The 24,383-nt window shown below is 38.9% G+C and overlaps 1 protein-coding gene across 5 annotated transcripts in view; it reads right to left on the bottom strand.

Annotated features, from left to right (window-relative positions):
- The window catches only part of POLR3B (RNA polymerase III subunit B), a 108,652-nt gene that overhangs the window by 41,860 nt on the left and 42,409 nt on the right, over window positions 1-24,383 (bottom strand). For all 5 annotated transcript variants that reach the window (XM_041756120.1, XM_041756123.1, XM_041756122.1 and 2 more), the window contains exons 13-19: window positions 20,968-21,129; window positions 18,091-18,291; window positions 15,915-16,077; window positions 14,597-14,750; window positions 11,626-11,700; window positions 10,748-10,846; window positions 6,567-6,694 (exon numbers count right to left, since the gene is read on the bottom strand). In XM_041756120.1, coding sequence (XP_041612054.1) covers window positions 6,567-6,694; window positions 10,748-10,846; window positions 11,626-11,700; window positions 14,597-14,750; window positions 15,915-16,077; window positions 18,091-18,291; window positions 20,968-21,129 — 982 coding nt within the window. The remainder of the gene's footprint in view (window positions 1-6,566; window positions 6,695-10,747; window positions 10,847-11,625; window positions 11,701-14,596; window positions 14,751-15,914; window positions 16,078-18,090; window positions 18,292-20,967; window positions 21,130-24,383) is intronic.

A 24,383-nucleotide genomic window follows, 5' to 3' on the forward strand; every position in this document is an offset into this window, starting at 1 on the left:
TTTCTTAAGTCATAGGTTGGCACAGCAAGGTACATTAAATGTAGGTTAAAATAGTGAGGAAGTTTTTTATTTTAAGGTGGTATGAGAAAAGGTTAGTAAGCACACATACAGCTTAGGAATACCTTAGGAAATGTATACTGAAAAAAATAAGATGAAGTTTTATCCATTTAACTATTTTTCTTGTCTTCCTTTGCCCAGTTTTTTAAAAAAAATAGTAACATTATTAAATATATAAACTTTACTCATTTACAGTATACATATTAATGGATTCTGACAGATTTATGCCTTTGTAAAACCACCACCAAGATCTAGAACATTTCTGACACTCCCAAAATATTCCTCCCTCTGTTCCTGACCCCAGGCAATCACAGCTGTTTATCATTACGGTTTACATTTTCTAGAATTTTTTTAAAGATTTTTTTAAATTTACTTATTCATGATAGACATAGAGAGAGAGAGAGGCAGAGACACAGGCAGAGGGAGAAGTAGGCTTCATGCCGGGAGCCCGAAGTGGGACTCAATCCCAGGACTCCAGGATCACGCTCTGGACCAAAGGCAGGCGCTAAACCGCTGAGCCACCCAGGGATTCCCATTTTCTAGAATTTTATATGAATGGGATCCTGCAGTATGGACACTCTTGTGCTGCTTTTCTCATTTAGCATAATGATTCTGAGATCCATCCATGTGGCTCTATCATACTTGATTCTTTGCTATCACTGAGAACTATTCCACTACATGTTTATACAGTTTATTTACCCATTCACCTGCTGATGGATATCTGAATTGTTTCCAGTTTGGGGCTCTTGTGAATAAAGCTGCTATGAACATTCACACATAAGACTGTGTGTGTTCACTTCTCTTGGATAAATACACCAGAGTGGAATTTCTGGGTGGTTTCCTAGGGTACAGTTAACCTAAAACACTGCGTAAGAGTTTTCCACAGTATTATACCTTTTTATGTTTGTACCAGCAGCGTATGTACTCCTCAGCTGCTGTACATCCTCACTGACACTGAGTATGTCCACCTTTTCAATTTTAGTCATTCTAATGAGTGGGTCTTGGTTTAAATTTACATTTATCTAAAGACTAATAACATTGAACATAATTTCATGAGTTTACTGGTCATTCCTATTACTCTTACTGAAGTGTCTGGTTTTCATTTTTGCCATTTTTTAAAAATTTTTATTTGTTTGATAGTCACACAGACAGAGAGAGAGAGAGAGAGGCAGAGACATAGGCAGAGGGAGAAGCAGGCTCTATGCACCGGGAGCCCGACGTGGGATTCAATCCCGGGTCTCCAGGATTGCGCCTCGGGCCAAAAGCAGGCGCTAAACCGCTGCGCCACCCAGGGATCCCTCCTTTTTGCCATCTTTTAACCAAGTAGCCTTATCATTGAAGAGTTCTATATATGTACCCGACACAAATCCTTTTTCAGATGTATATATTGCAAGTACTTGTTCCCATTCTGTGGATTAATGTCTCTCACATTCTTAACAGTGTCTTTCAAAGGGCAAAAGTTTAACTTTGAGAAAGTCTAAATTATTTTTTTTCCTTTGTCATAACCTGTGATTTCTGAGTTCTAAGAAATGACCTAGGTCATTCAAGGAAGGTCATGAAGACTTTTGCCTCGGTTTCTTGCTACACATTTTATGAGTTTAGCTCTTACATTCTGAGCTATGATCCACTTTGTGTTAGTTCCTTGTATGGTATGAGGTAGGAGTTGATGCTCATTTATTTCTATATAGATACACATATATACATTTTGTTGAAAACAGTTTCCTTTCCCCTAGAATTGTCCCGACACACTCACTAAAAATCAAATGCCCACAGAAATGTGGGTCTGTTTCTGGATTCTTGATTCTGTTCCACTGATCTATACGTCCACCCTTACGTCAACATCATACTGTCTTTGTTACACTGGCTTTATAGCAGAGCTTAAAATCAGGTTATATAAGCTTTCCAACTTAGTTCTTTTCAAAGATTCTTCTCAAAAATATGTACCTAATTTCTTAACAACCTTAATGTGCTCAGATATTAATTTGCTGTTGAAACATTTATTAAGTACTTATTAAGCCTACTGAGCTGGCACTATGCTAGGCACCAAGGATATAGTAATAAATAACAAAGATGTGGTCCTGTCCTCAAAGTGCTTTTATTCTACAGTCTCGCAGGGAAAGCATGCACTTTTTAGCTGCTCTACATCCTCACTGACACTTAGTATGTCATGATCCACAGTGAAGGGGAAAAAGTGAGGAAAGAAGTTAGTTTCAACCGAGAAGAATCTTTTAAGTTTTATGGACAGCTACTTTAAGTTTTATAGTTACATTATGTTGTGCACAGAAGACATAATGTAATATTTTTAAGTTACTCAACCAAAGTGGGATTCCTTTTCCTTGTCAGAAACAAAGTTGTATCTGACAGGGTTACTATGATCATTTGAGTAGTCAATATGTGGTAATATTCACTAATGATACTATTGACAACAGTAGTAGTAATAAACACACACCCCTTGACCCTGTGCTATCACTCATTCTGCCTCTAATCCTTTTTTCTTTTTGAAAAGATTTTATTCATTTATTCATGAGAGACACAGAGAAGCAGAGACACAGACAGAAGGAGAAGCAGGTTCCCTACAGGGAAACTGATGGGGACTCGATCCCAGGACCCCGGGATCACGACCTGAGCTGAAGGCAGATGCTCAACCACTGAGCCACCCAGGGGTCCCTCTGCCTCTAATTTTAACCTTAAATACTGAATTACATTTTACTTTTATCTTCACAAGTATTTATTATTAACTTCCCAATCGCAGGAAATATCATATCATCTTACATCTGAAATAGCTACAATGATTTTTTCTTTTTGAACCAATAGTGAGATTCTAAAATATAATTGTCAGGAATAATTTGGCCAAGACATCTTTCCATTTTCTATCCACCAAATGGATAAAGAATAAATATTCTAAAAAAAATTCAAACAGAAATTTGGATGACATACAGAGGAAGGAGATGTACAGTGAAAGAAAATTTTATGAGGATCTTTATATATTATGTGTTTTTAAGACCTCAAATCCTTCTGGGCTATTCCTGACATCCCATCCTACTGTAAAGTGGGGAATACAAGAGAAGGAACTATCTGCTTTGGAACAGAATCTAATGGCAACAAAACAAAACAAAACAAAACAAAACAAAACAAAACAAAACAAAAGCTGCATTAGCTCCTGAGCTTTAAAAAAAGGGGGGAAAAAAAAGTCCCAGCAATTTGGAGGTGAAGGGGGGTTGGGAAGAGGCCATGGCTAGGGGAGGTATGTGATGCATATTCATTAACTGAGCTGATAGTGACTGAAAGATCCTTTTAACCAGGAAAAAGTGTTCCACTAGAGGATTGCCAACTAATAAAATGGACAGGATATGAAAGTGTGACTCATGTGGACATGGCATCTGGTGCCAAAAGGTACACACAATGCAGCTCCAACAAACAACTTTTACTTGTAGTGTTGACTGACCTGGAGACCTGGCCATTTCCAGACATGTCTACCTGGCTTCTTGTTCTGAACCTTGTCACAACAGAGCCATATCCAAGGATATGGTGTTCCTCAGTAGCACAGTAAGATGTAATGTGGAAACTTGTACTTTATCAACAAGTGAAAGAGCCCTAGACTTAAGAAACACCTCTGCTTGAATGCCTGGGTGGCTCAGTGGTTGAGCAGTTGAGTGTTGGCCTTCGACTCAGGGCACATCAGGCTCCCCGGAGGGAGTCTGCTTCTCCCTCTGCCTGTGTCTCTGCCTCTCATGAATAAATAAAATCTTAAAAAAAAAAAAAAAGAAAGAAAGAAAAGAAAAAGAAACATCTCAGCTGGTGTTTCATGTTTACTAAAGTGAACTCATTCTCTCACATACAAGGTAAGGCTTTTAGTCTGCACTTTGTGCTTGTCTTGGTCTCCTTCATAGTGATAGAAAAATGACTTTCTCTCATTTCATCACTCTGTTCACTGGGGGCAGGAGGCGGTTAGTAGTGAAAATTAGGTAGCAAATCTTCCAGGTTGGTTAGAATATGCAATGATTTAATTCTGGGCTACTGTCTTCCATTTTCCACATGGACTCATGGATGAACAGCAGTTAAAATATTACTTCAGAACATTCACACAGAATCTCTGAGATGTATATAGTCTTTAGTAATGGCTCATACTTAAAATGGGATAACGTGCCTTTTAGTTATCAGCTGCCAAGACTGCATGGAATTAAAATAACTCAGAGAAGTCCAACTCAAAGTGCCAGGTCTGCTTTACAGACCTGGGTTTCTGCTGTGGGTTTTCTCCCTCTGCCGGCCTTGTTCCTTTTGTGATTTTTCATACAGACCTCGCTCAGTACTTCTGCAGCTATTTGAGTGTCCAAAGAGAAATGTGGTCATGTAATGTGCCAACTTTGAATGTACTTTTATCTTGATGCTTTTCTTTCCAGTCAGGTGTTTTATAATAACAAACAGTAACAAAGCCTTTTTTTTATTACTTAAGATATTCAGTGGCTTTTGTCTTCCTAGCGTCAGCAGTAACGTCAGAGGATTGTATCCAAGGAGCTAAATGTGCAGGACCCAGGGTCAGAGCAGCTGAATACACCAACCTCAGAAAACACAGACAATGAATTGCAAATGACACTCAAAACAAAACGAGAAAAAAAACCTTCACACAGAAAACTACAAAAGAACTCTACAGACACTGAATTGGCTTTCTGTACACACTGATCCTGCTTAACTGTGTGTGGTAACTAACCAAACGTTTCAGATACTCATGGCCACAAAATAAAGGCTTTTTTTTGTAGGGTGAGGAGTTACAAAAATAAAAATATTATTTCTTTCCTTCAAGTCACTTCTTTATTAAAAAAAAAAAAAAAAGATTCACCAAGTGGAGATAAATTCGTAGCCCTTTCTGTTTTAATCTTCAAACACAACCAAGGAGTGGCATTAGTGATGAAGTGATTAGTCTTCCGTTAATTCTGAAGGTTCTACACAAAAGGTGTATTGTTTCAGCCAGGATTCACATCATGAAACAAAATGGTTTGGTAAACCCAATAGAAGTGATAGCCCTTTCATGACACACAGGGTTCAGTACTGTATATTTCAACTTGTTAGCAAGTCACAAGCACACGCGGGAAATCACTACACTGCTGCTGAGGATGAATGGAAAAGACGAAATTGATGAGCCGCTGTTTAGATTTTCCCACTGGGAATTATTCCAAACTGTGGAAGCATTACATCATTCAGGTAAATGGTTGCAGGACAACATGTTTTGACAACCAAAAGGAGAGTATAAAAACTCAGAAAAGAAATACACACTGTTTACTCCAGGATAAGATGGAGGATTCCTTAACCGTCAAGCCATAGTCAATTGCAGCTGATTGCTGGTAACTGAGAAGCTAAATGCATTCTGGTTGTTACCCAAAGGCAATGCAAAAACCTTTTAGTTTCTTCATGAAGCCCCCTGTAGCATACTTAAACCAGAAATGACAAATCATATTGACATCATAGACATATATGAAAATAAGTGTATTAAGCTTATTTTTAAAGACACTTCCAAAGAAGTTTATAAGCAAAACTTTTGTTTTTTTGGCCTTGTAGCCTCTCTGTATCACCTTCAATATAAAACCCAAGCTCCTTATTCTGTGGTACCTCTCCAGTACAGTCTATATTCCTATTATGTTTACTAAAGCCATACCAAAGCACCAAGATCCCCATGCAATGCTTGCTTCTATTTCCATGCCTATAAAAAATACTCAAGGTCTTTCAAGGCTGTTTAGTTCTATTCTTCAGAAACAATCTACTCTCTAACTTCAAGTGATCTTTCTGTTCTCATTCCTCAAGAGTTTAGCTGCTGGTCTACTACAGCATTTATCATATATACTCAACTACAGTAATACTTGTTGGGCTCTCCTACTAGATTGTGAACTCCTTGGGGACAGGGCTCTCTCTCCCTTCCATTTTCAGGTTCTAGCCTCACCATCTGGTCTATCCATGATGCTCAGTAAGTGTTAGCAATGGATAATCAATTAAAAGGGAAGGAAGGAAGGAAAATGAATTCAGAATTTGGTGTAACATGAACTGGATGTTTCAGAAGCTACAGGAGAACTGCAAGGATGTAATGTGTTCAATGACTATCACCGAGACCATCATGAATGCCTTCTAATACACACTGTGCATCTTTGGCTCTATTCCCTTTCCCTTTCTTCCCTCAAAACTTGTGTTTTCCTGCTCTTGCTTCCATTTCTCCTGGTTCACAACTTATACTTCATAGAGGCTTTATAGAGCTTTTCTCTTTATATTTACCCCATCATCATTCTGTGACATTTATTATACATCCCCTTGTTTGGTCAAAGGAATAAGTTCGAGAGGTTTTTTTCCTTTTTTTTTTTGATGCTTTAGATATGGCAGGGGCATCTGCAAGCCCTCTGAGGTTAGTGACACTTGGGTATTAGCAATGCCTGACTTAGCCAAACATTTAATACTAGTAAAGTAAAAATAAAGACTTAAATCTTTTATTCAAGTACTTAGAACCAAGTTCAAGAAGGAAATCTTACCCATGGCTTGCTTCCCCATGGCACACTGATATGTGTTTCTTGGGGACTGGTTGTGATGAGGGTATGGGATGAGGCCAGCACAAACACCAAGGAGAGTAAAGGGCTCAATTTCCAAGTGGGTGGTATCCCTGTCAAGTTAATTAAGAATCAGACATTTTAGAAACCAAGGACCAAAATAAATCTCTCTTAAAGGTCATAAAAATATTATCAGCAAGGTCCCCAAAGGGCCCCAACAAAATGTGTAAGTTTATACAAATGTTTATGAAAATTTATATATAAAAAATATGTAAGTAATTTATATAAAACCTCAAGAACAATAAAATCTGATGCTAGTAAAACTGATATCGACATGGATTAGTGGGCTGCTTTTCTTCACTTCTCCAACTTGTGTCAATGGCAAAGTTGTATTACCATCTTAGAGAAGAATATATCCCATTTCAGAAAGTTACCATAGACCTAACGGGACCAAGACCACAGCCACCAGCTAAGTGTGGCTGTTCAGCACTTTTCACTGAATTTTTTATTTTACTTAACTTAATCACTTTACATTTAAAAACTCAAATTTAAATAACTCAGTTCAGTTACTCAAAAGCCTTTGAGTTATGTTTGTAACAACTTACAATTGTGAATCTATTTTTCAACTGTAAATGTTATGATCAGATAAGGTATTTCCAATAAACATGTAGCCTTCAAATTGAGATGTGCTATAAGTGCACAGCAGATTTTGAAGCCTTATAGGAAAAAAAAAAAAACTCAATGTTTTTATACTGATTGCATGCTGACATAACAATATTTTAGATAGAGTGAGTTAAATAAAATTATTAAGATTAACTTCATTTGGTTCTTCTTGCTTTTTTCAGTGTGGCTATTGGAAAACTTCAGTGTATGGGCTTGCATGGTATTTTTTTGGACAATTCAGCTGTAGGAACTGGATATAAAGTAAGACTTTATCTAGTAGGTGTTAAAATTGTGGCTGCTTTTGTAACATATTATTGTAAAAATCCCAGTTTTGGCTAACTGATATAGCAACTCAGGTATTTCAAAGGGGAAGGGCAGCCAGATTTTTCTGGATCTTGCTGGAAGTAACAGACATCACATGTAGTGTCTGTGCAGTCTGCTGACCCCCTATATTCCTTCTTCAAGTACTCGTGAGGCATAACTTCAGTAATTTCAATGGTTTATAGTACCTGTGAGGACAAGGGATTTCCAAGATAATCCAACCCTTTGTGGAAAATTAGTTGCAGCGCACGTGGCAAATGACCTCCCACTTATCCATTGAGTTTTTTTTTTCTTCAATACCTGTATGAATTATGTCCCTAGTTTAGTTACAGAGGATTTCCACGCAGCTCTTTGTTTGAAGAAGATAGTTTTGACCCTATGATCTAGCAGAACTCCAACTCTCTCAGACATGTTAGGCCTTTGTCAGCAGAGAGGGAAAGGGCTAGGATTTGTTTTCTTTGTGTGTGTGTGTGTGTGTGTGTGTGTGTGTTTAAAGAGAAACAGCTTATAGTGACATTTTATGGCCTAGAGTAAAACAGAGTTTGCTTTAAATGTATCATTTTGTTTAAATATTGGCCAATTTGACAATATGGGCCAATTGCCCCATATAAATAAAAACTATTTTTTCAGATGTACAGATTCAAGCAAGCTGAAAATGAACAAGATACAGACCTAAGTTTCTTCTTTTTTTGTAACACAATATTTATAAAATGAGATCATACACTACCTAATAATTATTCAAAGTCTAAATGCTCTGGATTTTGACTTTTGTCAAACAAAAGAGGATATACTATTAAAAAAGATAACCACCATAATCTTCTGTCCTGAACAGGAAATAGAAGACTTTCTAGACAATGTGTATAAGGGCCTTAAACTTGGCTCAAATGAAGACTCAGTAACCTGTTGTTTGCAACAGCAGAAAAACTGGAAAGCGTCTCAATATTCATTAATAGGTTAAATAAACTATGTGTAGTCAGACAATGTAATATAAAGAAATTAAAGTAATATATTTATATAAACATACAAGTAGACATTAATATAGAAAAATATCTAGAATGATAAAGTTGATAATGATGCTAACTTTAAAAATGAAGATAATTGAAATACATTGCCTTGAGGTCATGTATATATGTTTGTATTCACTTAGGAAAAAACTGAAGAGTATACATTAAACCACTGGCACTGGTGATGTCTGGAGGCTGGAGTTCAGTAGGATGGGGAAGAAGGGGGCTCAATCTTTTTACTTCATGCATGTCCACATTGAAAAAAAAGGTCACAAGGATGAATTACAGAATACCACAGTTTTTCTATTTTTGAAACAAAATGTATTTGGATGATTGGTGCTGATACTAATGGCTGCATTCCTTTATAACAGTGAATAAGAAAAATCTGCTTTTGTGAAGCTTCTAGTGGAGAGACAAATAACCACAGATAAGTCAATAAAATACACATTTTATAGATCTTATTGTAAGGTAATAAGCATTAGAAAAATACAGCAGAGGGCAGCCTGGGTGGCCCAACGGTTTAGCGCCGCCTTCAGCCCAGGGCCTGATCCTGGAGACCCAGGATCGAGTCCCACGTCAGGCTCCCTGCATGGAGCCTGCTTCTGCCTCAGCCTGTGTCTCTGCCTCTCTCTCTGTGTCTCTAATAAATAAATAAAAATATTTAAAAAAAAAGAAAAAGAAAAAGAAAAATATAGCAGAGAAAAGGGTGCACAGAGGAGGGGTATCTATCTAACTGGGGTCATCAGGAAATAGCACTGAGAAGGTGACCTCTGAGGAAGACCAGGAGGTGAAGGAGTGAGTCATGAAGGATGTGAGCATCCCAGGGAGGGGACAGCCAGTGCAAAGATGCTAAGGCAGAAACACGCTTGAGGTGTGAGGAAGCAGTTAAAGAGGAGAGGTAGGAGATAGTGCTGCAGGTACCAGGAGGGGTAGGCAGATCTGTAAGGATTTCCAAAGGAGAGGGAAACCCACTGGGGGTTTGAGAAGAGAAGGGGAAAAAGCACTTTCACCGATGAAGAATAGACTATATGAGAACAAGTGCAATAGAGTCAGGAGCCTCTTGCAAGTCCCCACGCAAGCAATGGCAGAGGCCTAGATGAGGGTGGTAGGTGGAGGGGTGGAAAGAGATGAGAGCGCTGAAGGTCGACATGATAAGCTAAGGGCCTGGATGTGGGCATAGAGGAGTCAAGGCTGAAACTGAGGTTTCTGGCTGAGAAACAAGAAGGACGGATTCCTATTCACTGGGTTACTACACACTACACTACACAAGGTTACTACATACTACCAACATACTCCTTTGTATTTTACTCAATCTTCAAATGAGGAGTATAGTACTTTGTTAGAGTCATACCTTTAAGGAATAAAGATTTTGACTGAAAATCAATGTTTACTAAATTATAATAAGAAACTAATGAAGTAGTACATTTTTCATTTGGTAGCAGGAAAACAGAAAAGTACTTTCTTGACTGAAGACCTAAAATAGTTATTAAATGGTGTATCAAACTCCCTAATTATTTAACAATAAAAGTACAAAAACTCCAGTTTCAGGTAAGTAGTACCACCAATCACACACAGCAAACAGAAAGCTATATAAATGTTTTATAATGTATTCCAAGTAGAACAGATGCTTCTAAAAATATTACTATTCTTGAAATATCATGAACATATTACTATTTCTTGTTTATACTGCATATAAGTTTAGAGACATCCTTATAACACAAAACATATGGAATTCCTGTATAAATAAGAAATCAGAGGTCTTCTCTAGAAGAGAGAAATCTCCTGTATAAACAAGAAATCAGATGTCTTCTCTAGAAGAGAGAAATCCATCTTTCCATAGTGTGATCCATTATTTCAATTTTGACAGTTATCAAATTTCAGAATCAGAGAAGCACTTCCTTTCAAAACATATACCTCTCTCTCTGTGTCTCTAATAAATAAATAAAAATAATTATTATTATACTAAGTGTAAAATGAATAGAAAAGATAATTAAGTCTGAAGATTGTTAGCAGTTTTGTGATAATCCTACATTGAGACAAATGATAGGTTATACTTTATAAAAGGATAGTACACTTTTAACAGATCTTACTAATAGGGAACACAACAGAAGAGATGAAATGAAACGGTGATTTCTATAATCAGAACAGGTGTTAATTATGGTTGTTATTATTACTTACTTATTAATTGTATGTTCATAGAGTGCGATGTTACAGTCATTTTCTTCATTCACATCTAAATATTCAACCAGACTCTCATGTAAGAAGTCTTCAAAATTCCTGGGAAAATATTGGTGAAATGTACATAATTAATAAATTTTACTGCAATGCTTTATGTATGATAATGGAGGATACCAGCTTTCATTTATATCCAAAGCACCTTTCTCTCCCAGAAAGTACCATACATTGGGATGCTTGAAACATGTTATTCATGGATCACAGAATGAAGGCAAATCATTGAAACAAAAACATCCATGGTATTTGTCAATCTGGTCCCTCACTCCTCTCCCTGTTTTTGTTTGAGAGAGAGAGACAGAGACAGAGAGAAAGTGAGGTGTATTGCACGAGGGGAGCGGCAGAGGGAGAGAGAGAATCTTAACCAGGCTCCCACACACAGCACAGAGCCTGGCACGGGCTGGATCTCATGACCTTGAGATCAAGAAATGAGCCAAAATCAAGAGTTGGATGCTTAACTGACTGAGCCACCAATGTGCCCTAATCTGGTTCCCACTTCTGAAAATATCTTCTATGACTTTTAAGAGCCCCTATGATGAGAGACCCAGCACTGACATTGATATATCCCTGTTACTTCATAGTGTGCTAATTTACACCAACACTCTGTGATCCTCATGATACAAACTGGTAAATATTTTACAAAGTCTACCCAAGTTCAAACAGAGAGGAATGGGTTAACTGGCTGATACATTTGGTAGGGAGGAATTAAGAGACTAAAAATGAAAATACACTTTTCTTAAAAGCTCAGATCAAATAATGTTGTTGCTGATTAAATTATATAAATAAATATTACAGAGTGAGAAGTTTTGCTTTTGGTCATTTACCTGTATCCCTGAGCCAGCTCTTCCATATGCTTATTTGTGACTGCAGGCTTCTGTTTCTTAACGATAATGTAGGGTCTGAAATGAAAAAAAAAAAAACCAAAAACACACACACACAAAAACAAAAAAAAACAAAAAAACAAATTCATAGTAGTTCAAAAGAATTAAGTCAGCAAGTAAGTTCACTATAGTGAAATGAGGGAAGCTGGGATATAATCAAACTGATTCCTAGACTGCCTTGAGGACACCAGGTATTCTCTGCATGTGCAAATACATTGGGGCCTCTTTACTCTCTCTCCCATATACAGGCATAGGCACACACGCCAGCAATGTTTGTATGTGTGCACATGTATGCACAAACAGGACCTCCTCCAACTATCTTAGGAGATATCTTGTTTTAAATGGAAAGGCAACACAAAAATAAAAATAATAAGACCTAGAAAGGAAACAAAATCCTTCATGCTTTATTTTTTTAAAAGAGTATAAACGCATCATACCAAAGGCATTTCATAGGATTTCACAGAGGAAATATGGGGCCTGCTCCCCAAGACGCAGGCAGAGAATTGTCATTGAGAATAACAATGTGTCCTGTAGTGAAAGTCTGGTGAACGTCAGCTTCTTTGTGGACAGACATCACAGGGCTACACTGGCAGGTTACCTAAGGCTACATGTTCACAGAGAATAAAGCTTTTTTACATCGTGATTTTTAGCGAGATAATGGGTGTTAAGGTAGAGAGAGCTTTCAGTCTCCCCATTCTGGTAGATTAACCTGTAACTGTCAGTGGTGATCTGCTGCTGAGGGCCTCGCCACCGCAAGGAAATACGGACACAAAGGATGGCATGCGGCCCCAAGACATCAAGGGCTGTTGCTATTTGGATAAGCGGCTCTTACAGAGAGGAGAGAGCAACCAGCAGACACTTGTGCGCTCTACCCTAAAGTCCAAATAACTATTTGAGGACTAATGAGCACTTTTGAACGGTTAAGAAGGGCTGCACAATTACAAAAAGGGAACACAAGTTGCTGAAAAATGAACTGAGTGAACTTTTCATGGAAATCAACATTACCTCGAAATCTTGGCTTTTTCTTGAGAGGGAGGCAGAGAGCACTGCTACCTCATTCAAGGGCTACAGGGAGCAGAGGCTACGAGATTCAAAAGTGAGGACAGGGACGGACGTGGGAGCAGGAGATGGCACAGGTCACAGCTACCTCACTCATGTTCTACTTACTCCATAAACTACCTGTATGTCCAGATCTATGCCAGGCCGGTATAAACTGACTTCTAAAAAAGAATTTGTTTTTTAGACTATCCCATCATATACTGGATGTAATTAAAGAGAAAAACCCCAAGAAAGAGTAGTAACCTAAAAACTAAGAACACATTACTTTTTTCCCCACCGAACCGAACTGATTATGTTAATAGCTATAGGTAAGCACCTGCTACATGCCTGGCATCTACAAGGCCCTGACCACACTGTCTACCACTTAGTTCTCAGGACAGTCCTAGGGGGTATTATTATCATTTACATTTTTTTCAGCCAAGGAAAGTAATACAGTCAGAGCCACGCAAGTCAGTAAGTGAGAAGTCAGGACTCAAACAGGTATGTCATCACCTAGGGTTCTTTGGTTGCAAAGAACAGAAACCAATTCTGGCTAATGTAAGCAAAAATGGAATTTACTAATAAAAATTAAAAAAAAATTTAAAGGAATTTACTGAAAGTATAAGAATTTACAAGGATAAGAATCCAAAAACAAAAAATCAATCAAAACAAAACAAAACATCAAAAAGGTAAAATGCCCAGCCTCACAAAGGAAAGGATCCCAAAGCTCCAGAACGGGAGGAATAACATGCAGTCTCTCAACACATGCTGCTGTCAGGATAAATCAGTTCCAACCACTTATTCCTTGAGTTATTCTATTTGGGATTCGAATTCTCTGAGGAGAGTGTGACTGGCCTAGCTTGGATAACATGTCTGACCTCTGGTTGAGCAGGAGAGGGCACCTGACTGTCCCGAGAAGACTGCCAGCGGGGAGGAGCAGGTCCTAAAGGAAAGTGAGGAGGGTAACTAGAAGGAGAAGCTGGCTACTCGACAGACAAGGGTGGTCTATTCTCCGCTCTAACAGACGTCGAAGCCCAAGCTCTTCCCACCACCCCAGCCATTGTCAGCTCACTAACTTGGGCCCTAGCCCTACCTGAGGTCCACAAGGAATGACCACAGTAAAACACACAGAAGCTTACGAGACAAGGTAAGATCCTCACGGATGTCCCTGAATGTTCCCCAAAGACCAGACACCCTGTCTTATTCATCTCTGCCCCCACCTCTTGGCCAGGACCTGAGCATTACAAGCCCTTCAGATGTGCTGAGTGACTAGAAGGCACCTGCTTTCCACAGGGTTTAATGCAACGTGCTCATGCCTCCATGGTTTTGTTCCTGACATTCCCCAGCCTTTCTCCTTTCCTCCTTCGTCCAGGGTAACACCATCTCACTCATCCTTTAAAGTGCAGCTCACAGGAGGAGAATACAGTGGGTAAAATCATGACTGTTGGAGTCAAATGAACTATAAGGACTATCAAGTAAAGAACAGACCTGTCACAATCTACCTTTGGGTAAGTTACTTATATCTTGTTCCTCGTTTGTTAAATGAAAGTAGTAATCCACCCGTACACAAATGAATGTAGTAAAAGCCTTACATGTGGCATGTCTACTGAAATCATCAGTAATGGCAGGTAAGCATTATTCCTAGCATGGTGGTTATTAGTAATTACTGATGCTTTGACCGTGGACTGAGCTCTCTGAGGGCAGAGACTGACCCCCATTAATCTTTGGGTCCTCAGCACCCACATGCATATTCATGAGGGATCTGCTAACTGAAGTCCTCTCAACAATGAAAAAGGTGAAAGTGGATTCAAAAACAAAAATAAGCACATTTCTTTCAGAAGTACACATAAAAACTCTTTTTTTTAGCAACTTATACCTGCACAGCCTTCCTCCATCAGAGGAAATATAGACACATCGATCTGTGAGATTTGTTGAGATGGAAACAAATTCATTGATATATCCTGCTCTTCGCATCAGTCGAAATGTATTCACTAGCTTCTTGTGGTCTCGAATCACACCCAGGATGTTACCTAAGCAGAAAGAATATTTGCTAGAGGAACAAAATACCAGATCTATTCAATTGGAAATATCCACCCAATAAAGATGAAAAGCAGCAGTGAGCAGTTCATTTGAAAATTCTATTCTTCACACAGGGCAGCCAGTCCACAGGCTGCAGGAAGGCAACACAGCGGAGCAGCTGAGGGTGGCCAAGGACGTGAGTTGAGGAGCAGCCCTACCACATGCAAGTCCAAGTCGCAAAAGTGAGCCTCATTTTCCTCACTGGTCAGCACCACGCTGGGGCTGTGAATGTGGGGTCCAGACTGCCTGGGTTCAAACACTGGTTCTAACACTTCCAAAGGGTTGATGTGAGGACAAAATGAATTGATCTTCCATCAAACACTTACAGCTGCTCTGCCCAGCACTGAGTACCGCTATTCTTCTTCAACTGCTCTTCCTGCCATTGTCATCTGCGGAATGAGGAAGGTGGACTGCGAAATGAGGAAGGTGGACTTTGTGCCCCAGGGTCCATGTGAGGACTCAGAGGTGCCCTGGATGACAATGCAAACTAAGAGCTCTTTCCGTGCTAGCCACTGGGATTTCCTGAATGAGGTGGCCAGGGAGCAGGCCTGTTTTGCTTCTCACCAGCCCACGCGGGGAGGGACTAATGCCCCTGAAATGAGGGGAAAGGGGAGAAGAGCATGGGAGCCAGGCGGTCAGGATGAGCACACACTTGCTGCCAAGGCTCTGGAGGACTCTGAAGGGGATGAAAGGAGCAACTGAATCATGAACTGAAGAGAGGGATCTCTTGCCACAGGCTGCTGACAGTCCATCATCAAGTGGCTGAATATAAGTCAACTTGCTGTCAGGACTGGTCAGTTTTTGCAGTATGTCTCACATATTTAGCTTGAACTTAAAGATACTGCGTTGATACACTGTAGATCAGCTGACAGCTGTCAAAGGGCAGAAGGCAGCCAGCTTCTGCAATGCTACCTTGGGCTCTGACAGCAGGACCTCTAAGACCCTAAGGACCCAGCCAGTGGGATAACAGTTTCTATCACCATTTTTCTACCTTTAAATTAAGGCCCCCTGGACCCAGAATTGAGGTTTATTTGTCCTTAAACACCTGGATGATATGGCTTCCTTCCACCTCCCCAAGACTGATCAGGCTCAACAGGTCTCCTTGATACACTCACCATTGAGGAAGACGAGAAACACATTTGGATAAGAGAGTTCTTCCCCACATAATAAATTCACATCTTCTACCCCCAGGTTACTGGCTAATTTAACAATGGGTCCATCTTCCATGTCAGTTGTGATGTGCGTCATAAGGGCCAAGTTTTTAACCAAACCACATGCCTAAAAAACAAAAGTCATTTCTAAGAATGGCCATTAGTAATACAAGGTACGGTGTCTGAAAATAGCTCACTGCTTTGCTGGTGGCAATGCAAAGCAGTACAGTCTTGTGGGGGACAGTCTGGAGATTCAAACAAAAGACTTAAACGTATACACAGAAGAATTTATCCTAAGGTAATAAGCAAGGATACAAACATAGATTTAGCCACAGAAATGCTCAGTAAAGTACTACGTGAAATGGCAAATAAGGATGGCATTATGAATGCTGCCTTAAAAAAAGAAACAGAGGGACACCTGGGTGGCTCAGCGATGAAGCGTCTGCCTTCGGCTCAGGACGTGATCCTGGAGTTCCGGGATCAAGTCCCGCATTGGGCTCCTGCATGGAACCTGCTTCTCCCTCCCTCTGCCTATGTCTCTGCCTCTCTTCTGTATCTCTCATGAATAAATAAATAAAATCTTAAAAAAAAAAAAAAAAAAGAAACCGATTATGTAAACTGTTATGCCCAGACAATGAAACACCACAGTCATTAAGATGACACTGTATAGAAACAGTAAAACAAAATAGTAATAGATGTGGGCACCTAAAAATCTACAACTGGCCGGAAATAAGAGAGTCAACAAAGTCAATGCTCAGTACTCTATAAAGCTTGTTGGTCATAGAAGGCAAAGGAAAGACTGAAGAATCGCTCCGGATTACGAGACTAAGGAGACGTGGCAACTGGAAGCAATGTGTAATCCCAGGACAGAAAAAAGATATTGGTGGGATAACTGGCAACATTTGAATAAGGTAAGATTCTATAATCTACAGATTATAATCCTGTTATCAATGTGAATTTCACAAGGTTGATAACTGAGCAATGGTCATGTAAGATGTTCATATTTGGGGAATCTAGGTTAGGCACTATGGAAATTCTTTGTACTATTTTTGCAACTTTTGTGTACAACTGAAATTACTTCAAAATGAAAAAGAAATAAAATATCTTTATATTTTTATACAACCAAAAAAAAATTTAAGGCAAAATATGAACAAGGGCATAACACAGGAAGTAGAAAACAAAACACTTGAGATGTGTAAAGACTGTATCTTTGATGTGTAAAGACTGTATCTTTGATTCTTTGAAATTATCTGCTAGTGATGCACAACATAGGTACTTTACTGAGGTTAGCTGAAACAAACTCTGGAAAATTCAGTGTTCCAAAACCCAAGGGTTAAAAATTATGCAACTGTGACAAACTGCATAAATTCTAGTGTGAGTTTCCATATGGTTTAAGATAAATTAAGATAGGAATGATAATTTTCTAAAAATATTAACTCATATGGACTTCTATTTTCACCTCCCCCAGTCATAACAAATTCCTACACTTTGGAACTTACATGTTTTATACATCATAACTAACGTATTGATTCATTTAGCAGATATCTATGGGGTATCTACTATGAATGAGGCTTGCGCCAGGAGCTTGCGATAGAATGTGAACCTAACAAAGTTCCTTCTTCCAGAAGTTTACAATGAACAGAATCCGGTGAAACCAATGGTCAGCATGAGGGAGAAAGGGCCATGATGCAGAAATGGTGGTATGTCAGAAGCAAACCTACTTAAGCTGCTTGGTTCTGTGCTCCCTGTTGGCTGCAAGTCTAATGCCCTCTAAGTACACCTAAGGAAAATAAGGAGTTGCTTTAAAAAAGATCCTTGCAAACAAAGATGAGGGTCTCTTCATTTTCCCTCACATTCTTATCCTGTCTTCACTGCATGGTTTGATTCTTGTGATAAGCCAAAGTAAGTAAGAAAACTGGGACTGTATTTCTATCAGGTGAGATACTAAATTGAATGCCTGTCAGTACTGGTTTTCAAATGGACACTGATGTTGTCCTAACAGGCTGCATCAATTATTTCTCTGCCAGATAGATAAGTGGCTGACCCAAAAAAGGATACGCCCCAGAGAAATGGAGGTAGAAGCAGAACATCACCAACAGGTACTACCTATGACATAGCAGAGACTCCTCGGGTATCTTACCTCTCCTTCAGGAGTGTCCGAAGGACAGAGCATTCCCCACTGAGATGGCTGGAGGGAACGAGGACCACTCACTTTTCTTGTTTTTTCAAACTGAGAGGAGATTCTTGTCATCATGCCCAGGGCAGATATATATGACAAGCGAGACAAGACTTGAGTCACACCCTGGCGGTCCATTTTAAATCTCTTGAGAGACCAATTTCCCTGTAGAGGAGAAAAAAAAGACATAAGACCACTTCTGATCTGTTCGTATGTTGCCTGGTACTTTGCAGTTACTCTGAGAAGCTCATCACAGGAACTATGTATTTGTGAAATTAGAGCCATAATGTATATTCAGAAATCAAAATACCACAATTAAAATGAAAATTGAGTCAGGTCATTCGCTGGTGCTTTCTAGGGGTTTAATGAATATCACCTGTGTTTAGCGACCAGGTCAGAACGCTCTGATATATCAACCTTATCACACTGCAACATTTACTTTCTGAAGTACTGGTAATATCCTGAACAAACCAGTTCAACCAGAGATTTCCACTGGAAGCAATAAGCTCATTAATAGAACACAAGGTAAAAGTAAAAGTAAAAGTAGCTTGTAGCTCAAAGAGTAATTTCATGTTGGAATATGTCATTATTTGGATGTCTTCCAAAATCTGTCTTAATTAGAGGAAAATACACGAATAGAAAATACCAGAAAAATGACTCCAATAGCAGTTATTAGGGATAATGAATAAACTGTTGGCTTCCTAATCAAGGCTAAAAATTGCATATATATATTCACGTGAAGAAATAATATATATTCTCTGTGACTATCATGTTGATCTTAAAATAGATTCATAGGAAATAAATCTTGAACATTAAATTTAGTTTCTCTTGTACGTACTGAATATATCATGTTATATTAAATATATTACTTTATAGTTGTATCCAATATACACATTAACTATTCTGAAAGGTAATTTAAAGATGAAGGTTAGGAATGGTTAAATTTTCAATTCATGGCAATGGGACAGGAAAAAACAGTATGGCTAGAAAAGTGAAGTTAAAAATGTCAAAGAAATTACTGATTCAATAATCTTTCCGATTCAAAAGAAAAAAATTACATCTACTAAATGGTGGCTCTTCATTTTTCTTTTGAGAATCTGATGAAAGAGATGTCTGTTCTCTTGGGGAAAATGCAGGTAGGCCCATGAACCAAAATTTCACATTCCACTTCCAGGGAAGACCCATGGATCCTAGGTTAAAAACCCTAACAGGAGAAAAACTGCTAGAGTTTCAGGAGGAGATAGGTAATCTGCTTGAATTAAAATTTGTAACCCTGGGGGCATTCCCAGGGTCACTAAAGTTTAATCATTATTATGGAAGAGCTATCATTGCAGAAACTTGAGTTTTTCGATAATGTGGAAAAGAGTTAAATTCTAGGAAGAAACTATCCATTACAAAGCGAAGAAACGGAGCAAACATATTTATTCCACCGGTTAAACACATGTTGCTTTTTCAGTTAACTCCTTTTCTGCTCTGAACGGGGGTAAGCTCAGTAAACCAACTGATGTCCCGCAAGTAGGCATAAGGACGGTAAATAAATATTCCACACAGAGCTAAAGGAAGGCCACAGCTGCCGGCAAATAGGAAGTAGATGGGGAGTAAAGCCAAGATGTCCAACAAGAGGATTTGTTCTAGTATTCCGTGCAAGTCTAATGAAAGGGAGAGGAGAAACAGACAAGGAGTCTAAAAATGCTCTTCTGAGAAAACTTATGTGTTGAAAATATGCTCCTAATGGTAACAGAGAATTTTAGAATTTGATCCTCTTCCAGCTGCCTACACACTGCGGTATACCTGCAACAAGGTCTGCTACAAACTTTTTCAACAAGTAGTTTTCTCCAGGCGGTAAAGCAGAGTACTAAGGAGCAAAAGAACTACTTTAAAAAGCTATCATAACCTGAAACTCATGGGTCAGAAAGCAAGAAAAAGTAATTCTAACAAATGTGAGTTCAAGTGCTCTTTGGAGGCTTTTCTTCAAACATCTAGGGATCTTGTTTCTGACACGTCTGGGCCACAAGAATATAACAAGCCTACACGGGCACAAAGGCCCGGTTCACCTCCAGTCTGAGGTAGCTGTCCCTTGCAGGAGCTGTTCACACGGACTCACGGGCTAGTTTCTAAAGATGAGCACTGCAGCAAGTCTGCCACTAATTCTTTTCATTGTTAAAGGAATAAACGTGTTATACCAAACTATTCTTCTGTTGGGGTGAAATCCCATCTATAAAACCAGTTTTATGTCTGGCATACAAAGCACAACTAGATTTCATCAGATAGACCTATAGTCATGATGCTTTAAGAAAGGGAGCAAAAACCTATCTGATAAGCCTTTATGAACAGCCAGGAGCCCTGCGTACATAGCAGCTGCCCAGGCCTGAATTCATCACTCATGTGAGACACAGCTGATAGCCCTTCTAGGAATATAAACTTACAATGAAATGAAACATTTTGTATTGTTGTGAACAAAAGCTATCATTAATAAACCTACTCCCACTATGTCAGTTTTATTACAGAAAAAAAAAAATGGGAAGAAGTATCCATTAAAAGAATGCCTATTACCAGTTAAACTCAAAGATTTTCCCTCTATGTAAGAGTTACCGGTTTTTTTTTACTGCCTGTTAGAACAGGGACTATAATTGGCAATAAAGCTACACAGTATCAAAATTCCTAATGATTAACATTTAAACTGTAGACTGTATTTCAAAGTAGAAAATCTGTGATTTGTTAACATCCTTTAAATATAAATGTATTTTTTAACCTAGATTCCCAAAGTGCTTTGAAGTTCCATTTCATGGAATAGATGTATAACTAAGTCAGGAAACCCTAAACAAATGACTGAAGACTTACTGTAGAAATGGCATTCACCATGCCGTTGGTAATCTGGTCCTGACGCATGTGCTTCACAACATCAAACTGAGCTGCTCTTTGCTTAGGAATCACCTGGTCTGCAATCTTCTTCATTTCAGAATTAAATTTTTTGAATAAATCTTCAAAAAGAAGTGATAAAAGCTAAAAAAAAAAAAAAAGAGTATATGGTGATGCATTACTCATCTATTTAGTGAACTTTAGGTCTCTATTAAACTGTTTTTTAAAAAAAGATGGAGAAACTGCTTAACAACGAAGAAATATTCAAAAATTCAATTTGATAAATACACACTTTTCTATGTGCTTATCACTATACTAGGCACTGGCAATAAAAGCAAAAACAGTGACATAATTTCTGAACTAATTTAGACCAGTCACGTCCAGACTTTTTTTTTTTTTTTTAATTTTTTTTTTTTAATTTTTTATTTATTTATAATAGTCACAGAGAGAGAGAGAGAGAGAGGCAGAGACATAGGCAGAGGGAGAAGCAGGCTCCATGCACCGGGAGCCTGATGTGGGATTCGATCCCGGGTCTCCAGGATCGCGCCCTGGGCCAAAGGCAAGCGCCAAACCACTGCGCCACCCAGGGATCCCACGTCCAGACTTTTAGATGTCACTGTCCAGAGACCGATGTTTTAATTTTATAGATAAAGATAATTAAAATCCCAAAAAGGGGGTGGTGGAGAAGAATTACCATTAAAAAGTCTGACAACTTGGATGATGCAGTGCTGTTTGGACCTCTCCTATATCTCTGGTAAAAATGTAAATTGGTACCACTACTAGGAGGACAGTTTGCCATTAATCTCATCTTCCCTATGCCCCCTCATTTCCTCCCCTAGGTACATCTCCACAGCAGTGCTTCTCAAACATCAGCATGCCTGGTAAAAATGCTCAAGGATTGTTAAAATGCAAATTGCTGGCCCCACCCCTACAGTTTCTAATTCAACAGGTCCAATAATTTGCATTTCTAACAAGTTCCCAGGAGATGTCAGAGCTGCTGGGGGGGGGGGGGGGGGGGAAGCACCTTGAGAATCACTGTCCCTACAGAAATGTGCATCCCTAGACAGATACAAGATGTTCACAGCAGCATTATTTGTACGAACTAAAAACTGAAAGCCATACAAATAATATTTAGTTAGACAAATTGTGGCATACTCGAAATAATGGAACACTATAAAGCAATGAAAATTAACAAAAAACCAACAAAATCATGGCTGGATCTTAAAAGCATAATATTGAGTGAAAGAAGCCACATACAAAAGAATATGTATGGTATGATTCCACTGACACAAGGTTCAAAATAGCAAAACTGAACTATAATTCGATGGCAAAACTCTACAGAAAAATCAAGGATATGAATATCATAAAAATCAGGCTAGAGGGAGGATTTTGATCAGGTAGGAGCATGTTGTGGGCAAGGGATGACTTCCATTTTTTTTTTTTTAAGTCTTCCATCCTTTTTTTTTTTTTTTTTTTAAGATTTTATTTATTTATTCATGATAGTCACACAGAGAGAGAGAGAGAGAGAGAGAGAGAGGCAGAGACACGGGCGGAGGGAGAAGCAGGCTCCATGCAGGGAGCCCGACGTGGGATTCGATCCCAGGTCTCCAGGATCGTGCCCCGGGCCAAAGGCAGGCGCCAAACCGCTGTGCCACCCAGGGATCCCCAAGGGATGACTTCTAAACTGTTCAAATGATTTTTTTTCTCAATCTGAGTGCTATGTACAAAGGTATCTGTTTTATTACAATTTGTTAAGCTAAAATGTTTCATGAACTTTTTTGTATGTAATATTTCTTAATAAAAATATTGTATTATATAATATCCACCAATTACTCTAACATCATCTCATTTCAAAATGACATTTTAAGGCAGAGCAAATAATCTCAGAAGAAAAACAAGAAGTAAATACAATTTGCTCCATAAAACCCTTATCATCCATACTTATTCATTCCTCTCCAGACCAGTGAAAACTGGCCCATGGACAATACCAATCCTCAGACTAGTGGTCTGGGCACAAGTCTACATAAGCAGAGAATGATATAAAGGCAACAGAGACCAAAGTAAAGTCTGAAACAAGACAGCTCAGCCTATGCTAGGAAAAAAAAATTAAAGTGTTTAAGTCCTCATCCTAAGATTATTGGAAAACAACATTAATGAATGATTTCATGAAACAGATGAATACCAGAGATGGAAGGAAGGCTAGGATTTGGAAGGAGTGGAGAGCTTATGAAAGATTTGCAAACTCCACATCCAGTAGGAAGTAGAAAGCCAGAATACAACATCCCTTCCACTCTAATAAAAAAAAGATAAATCGGCTACAAAATCATATATTTCTGGAGTCCAGCAGAGAGGTAAGGTTGCAAGGCACCCAGGTGAACAGAATACAAATGGTGACAGTCTGTTCAGAGAGAGATGGGACATATGACAAAGATGATGATGTCTGCCCCAGAAGAATCAGACAAAATTTTAAGGACTTTTTAAATGCCAAATGTGAGCTACTACGGAAGCTTAGAATCATTTGGAGCCTCAGACACAAGAGGATTTGCACTCACAAGTTCTTTTCCATGGAGTGCTCACAAAAGACTGGAGTAAATAAAACAAAAGACCTGAGAAAGATGCCTTCGTTGGAACAAGCAACAAAACCCTATTTCCTTGGACTTTTGCTCATATGAAACAAAATCTTTAAGTTGCCAGAGAAGCATCAGGAAACCCTCCTGACAATATAGTTCCAGGGAAAGGTGACCTGCACTGAGAAGGGATAGAAGCCTTCTGTCCTTGAGGGTGGAAAGGAAAGCCCCCTGCTCCCACCATAAGCCCTGCATCCAGTAATAAGAACAGCAAGTCTACTGCTGGAGGAAGGCCAGTTAACCCTCTGGCCACCAATTCCAGGAAAAGATACCAGGCCAGATGGAAGAGGACCAGAAGCCAAACTGCAACTTTCCCTGAGAGGAGCAGGAAACAGGCCTGGGTCAAGGATCCTGCACTGGTACATAGCAAAAGCCGTATACCACAGGAAAGGGCAGGAAACTGAAAGCTTCACTTTATATAATTGAGGAATAGGACAGATTGCCCATTTTTACCACTTCTATTCAACATGGGATTGGGGGTACCATTCAGGGCACTATGGGCAAGAAAAAGAAAATATATAAATGTTGGAAGGGAAGAAGTAAAACTGCCATTACTTGCAAATAACATGTATGTCCACGTAAGAAATCTCAGAGTCTTTAAAAAAACAAAACAGAACCTACTAGAACCAACTAAGTTCAGCAAGCCTGCAAGATACAAGGTTAGTATACAAAAAGAAATTGTATTTAAATTTTATTAAAAGATTTATTTGAGAGAGACAGAGGAAGAGGGAGAGCATGAGCAGGGAGTGGGACAGAGGGAGAGGGAAAGAG

The sequence above is a fragment of the Vulpes lagopus genome, chromosome 5, assembly GCF_018345385.1.
Source record: "Vulpes lagopus strain Blue_001 chromosome 5, ASM1834538v1, whole genome shotgun sequence".
Classification (NCBI taxonomy): domain Eukaryota; kingdom Metazoa; phylum Chordata; class Mammalia; order Carnivora; family Canidae; genus Vulpes; species Vulpes lagopus.